Here is a 3907-nt window from a genome sequence, read left to right on the forward strand (position 1 = left end):
CTCTGTAAGCCTACTATTCCACAAAAACCCCAGACAAACAATTTCCACAGTGAAATCAGCAACACAACAAATCCATCTGAAATTCAGAGCAGAACATTTCACTGCACATAGAAAGATGAAAAGTGATTTCAGAGAGAAAAAAGTATGAATGTGTGAATATACGGTATATGCTAAATATCTAGCTTTTAAGTGCATACACAGTTGTATATTTTACTGTTTCAAAGATGAATAACGTTCAGTTGAATGCAGCATGGTCTCAAGTGAGGAAAAATCAGATTCCTCAGTTTGTATAAAATGTTAGAAACATGAACATAAGGGTCAGGGGTGGGGTTAACACTCGGACCTTTGGTTAGAGCTTCATTCCTATGAAATCCAGAGGTGGGATTTATGAAAGTATATTTACTTTGTTCCTCGACTTAAGTTTATTTTACTCAGCTTTTTTTTTACTTCCATCCTATATTTCAAAGGAAAAAATCTCTATTTTTTTTGTCACTATGTTTTCAACCACAACCTGGTGATGTTATATTTGTAAAGTCATAAGGTGATATTTCAGCATCAAACAGCTGCAAGCAGTTGATCAGAATTGGTAATCAATTTAAACTTGAACAGATGTGAGAGCAAAAATAAGACCTGATGTGTAACAATCACAGTTATTATTGTGGGAGCGAACATTTGAGAGATTAGCAATGAAACTGTTGTTATTTCGCCTTCACTAATATGAAAAGTTCATGATTGCTCCTTCAACTTCTGATAAATTTTGCACAGAATCTAGATGTAAAGTTTGCCATACGTCAGATTTAGTAATAAAGTTGCAGACTTCATTAAATGAAAACCCAAACACAGTGAGTAAATTTAGACTCAGTCACTGCTGACTATCAGATAAACCATTTCTAAGAAATAAGAAAGTGAGCTCCAGAGGAAGTACGATTGAAAGTAAAAGTGATTCTCCAAAAGGAAGGGAGATGGGGAAACACCGATCTGAGCATATAAAAGAGGAGGAAACACACTCGTTCATTCACATCATCAACGAGCATCAAGAAGAAAATCATCACCAGAATCTTCAGAGCATCGAGTGTGTTCAAGAGCGAGAGGAAAATGAAGTCTGCTGCAGTTTTTCTTGTGTTTGCCTGTCTACTTATTGTTCATGTACAAGGTAAGATTCTTCATCCTCATCTGCACCTCTTTTCATAATAAACAGGATTCAACAGAGTTGTAAAAACTCCAAATCTACCATTTCCTTCTGTTTGCAGGACAGACCAAGATCAGCGTATCGAGGTGTTTGTGTCAGGGTCCTGCAGCTAACGCAGTTCGTCTACAACAGATTGCCAAGATTGAAGTTTATCCTGCTAGTGCATCTTGTGAAAATGTGGAAATCATGTAAGTTCAGTCACAACTAACATCCAAAACAATATATAATACAACTGAATTTAGTTCTATTGAGTTTTCTAACTTGTTATTTATCTCTGTAGTGTCACTCTGAAGAACGGTGCAGGAAAAAAATGCTTGAATCCAAAATCTGAATTTACTCAGAAATACATCAAGACAGCGTTAGAAAAAAGGTGGGTTCATTTTATTACATAGTGTGAAAGCTTAATATTCTTCTATTATCAATATAAGAGACAAAACTAAGTTGTAAAATGTGTTTGTGTTTGCAGGAGTGCAGAGTAAAGCGTGCACCGTGTCATTACTGAACAGAAGTGGAAGAAGAGAGCACAGAGACAGCTTGATTCAAACATGTTGTAAAAAGTGTACATATGATATGTCTGAGGTTTAATTTATAAGAGTTACTTGTGTATATTGCTGGATGTATATAGTTTTTGACAAAACATGCATTATTCTTTAAAATATTGTGTTGTTTTGGTATCCAAACCTACTAAATTATAATAAAATCAGCACATAACAGTGCTTAAAAACTACAGAAAGCAATACAATGTGTTTCTTATGTGCAAGATATCAAATATATTTTTATACTTTTTGCCCAATATCAGGTAATGTGATGTCTCAGTGTGAACTGAGATGAAAACTGACTCTTCATTCATGTTATAACACAAATGTTAGACGCTATTATTAATGAGATAATGAGAGGACAGGAGGAGGAGAGGTCCTTACCAAATCCACACCCACACCTACAGCAGAGATATTCAGCAAACTGCACACACACACACACACACACCACTGAAACACTGAATTCAGCAGTGAATAAAACACACCTGTGAATTTTTAAAAATGATATTAAAAGCACCATGTGTTCATTCGCTCTCTGATAAATACTCAGTGAATGGTATTGTTGATATTGTCTCATTACTTTATGTTCAAGGGCGGCACGGTGGTGTAGTGGTTAGCGCTGTCGCCTCACAGCAAGAAGGTCCTGGGTTCGAGCCCCATGGCCGGCGAGGGCCTTTCTGTGCGGAGTTTGCATGTTCTCCCCGTGTCCGCGTGGGTTTCCTCCGGGTGCTCCGGTTTCCCCCACAGTCCAAAGACATGCAGGTTAGGTTAACTGGTGACTCTAAATTGACCGTAGGTGTGAATGTGAGTGTGAATGGTTGTCTGTGTCTATGTGTCAGCCCTGTGATGACCTGGCGACTTGTCCAGGGTGTACCCCGCCTTTCGCCCGTAGTCAGCTGGGATAGGCTCCAGCTTGCCTGCGACCCTGTAGAAGGATAAAGTGGCTAGAGATAATGAGATGAGAGAGAGAGACTTTATGTTCATAATAATTCTCACATGTGAACTAAAAGGAAATTTCCACACAGTTCATGATATTCGGTGGCATGGTGGTGGTGACGTGAGGATTGCTGCTGTCTCACAGCTCCAAGTTCTCCAATAGTCTTGAGTTGGGTTGAGATCTGGTGACTGTGAAGGTCATGTCATATGATTTACATCATTTTCATCATCATCATCCAGTCATTCAGTGAGCCCCAATGACTGTATATGTGAGTGGATGTTGTATCAGGAAGTTGAACATGAAGCCAAAATATCTGACATCCTCTAGTGGCTGGCTGTAGTACTTCCACAAATTAGATTGAGCATTTTGCATATTAATTAATGAATAATGCTGTATTTACCACTAGATATCGTGTTCAATGGCACATTTTTAGCTGCTCTTCAGGTAACAGCTTCTAATGTCCACACTACCAGCACGAAGGAGGGGTTTGTAGAGATGTTTCATCATAGGATAAAGATGATCAGTCAGAAGAAGTGTGGACTGATTTGGAGCAACTCTTCCCTCTAATGCAGGGGTTTTCAAAGTGTGGGAGAGTGAGCCCCCCTTCGGAGAGCAAATAAACAACAGCGCCCCCCCCCCCCCCCCCAATTTTTGTTGTTGCTATACTTAATGTTCCATTCGTATTTTTAAAAAATGGTTGTTGTACACATTTTTCTTTTTCACATTTTAAACATCTGTGCTTTTTAAAACATCTTGTTTTACACATTTTAAACATCTCATAGCATCGTTAGCTAGCATCTCTTGGCAGACAACACACTGTGGCAGTGGAGCATCTTCAGATCCAGTCCATGAAAATCCAAACTTTAAATAATCGTGCTCATACTTCCTTCTTTTTTCAGTCCCCCAGGATTCCGCGGGCCTTTTTTGTGATTGTTGCGGGCTAAAATGTCTGATGTTGCGGGGGTTTCCAAAAAAATTGCGATGAAAGTTGTGGTGTTTTTTAGGTTTTTGTTGCGATTACATTGCGGGAGGAAGTGAAAGTTGCGAGAAATTGTTGCGATTTTCTCTTTTTGTGATTAAAATTGAGTGATAGGGGAGAGCGGGGTAAGATGAGCCACTTTTTACATTTTTCATCATAACTACATGTTAAAGCCATTTTTGCTTCCAGTCTACACATCATACCAAATTTCAAAGTGTACTGTTACTCATCTCATCTCTCATTATCTCTAGCCGCTTTATCCTTCT

General features: G+C 38.7%; 1 protein-coding gene across 1 annotated transcript; it reads left to right on the plus strand.

The window, feature by feature from the left end:
- The first annotated feature begins 1039 nt into the window (after window positions 1–1039).
- On the plus strand, window positions 1040–1864 carry LOC132872938 (C-X-C motif chemokine 11-6-like). Its single transcript, XM_060908080.1, has 4 exons — window positions 1040–1153; window positions 1251–1377; window positions 1470–1559; window positions 1656–1864. The coding sequence occupies exons 1-4, from the start codon at window positions 1096–1098 to the stop codon at window positions 1666–1668; spliced, it is 288 nt and encodes a 95-aa protein (XP_060764063.1). The 5' UTR covers window positions 1040–1095; the 3' UTR covers window positions 1669–1864.
- The last annotated feature ends 2043 nt before the right edge of the window (window positions 1865–3907 follow it).

The sequence above is a fragment of the Neoarius graeffei genome, chromosome 24 (assembly GCF_027579695.1).
Source record: "Neoarius graeffei isolate fNeoGra1 chromosome 24, fNeoGra1.pri, whole genome shotgun sequence".
Lineage (NCBI taxonomy): Eukaryota > Metazoa > Chordata > Actinopteri > Siluriformes > Ariidae > Neoarius > Neoarius graeffei.

Excerpts from the sequence above, each read along its gene's own strand:
- LOC132872938 (XM_060908080.1), top strand. The coding sequence starts at position 1,096 with ATGAAGTCTGCTGCAGTTTTTCTTGTGTTTGCCTGTCTACTTATTGTT. Across the intron at positions 1,154-1,250 it reads ACTTATTGTTCATGTACAAG|GACAGACCAAGATCAGCGTA; the intron begins GTAAGATTCTTC and ends TTCTGTTTGCAG. Across the intron at positions 1,378-1,469 it reads TGTGAAAATGTGGAAATCAT|TGTCACTCTGAAGAACGGTG; the intron begins GTAAGTTCAGTC and ends TTATCTCTGTAG.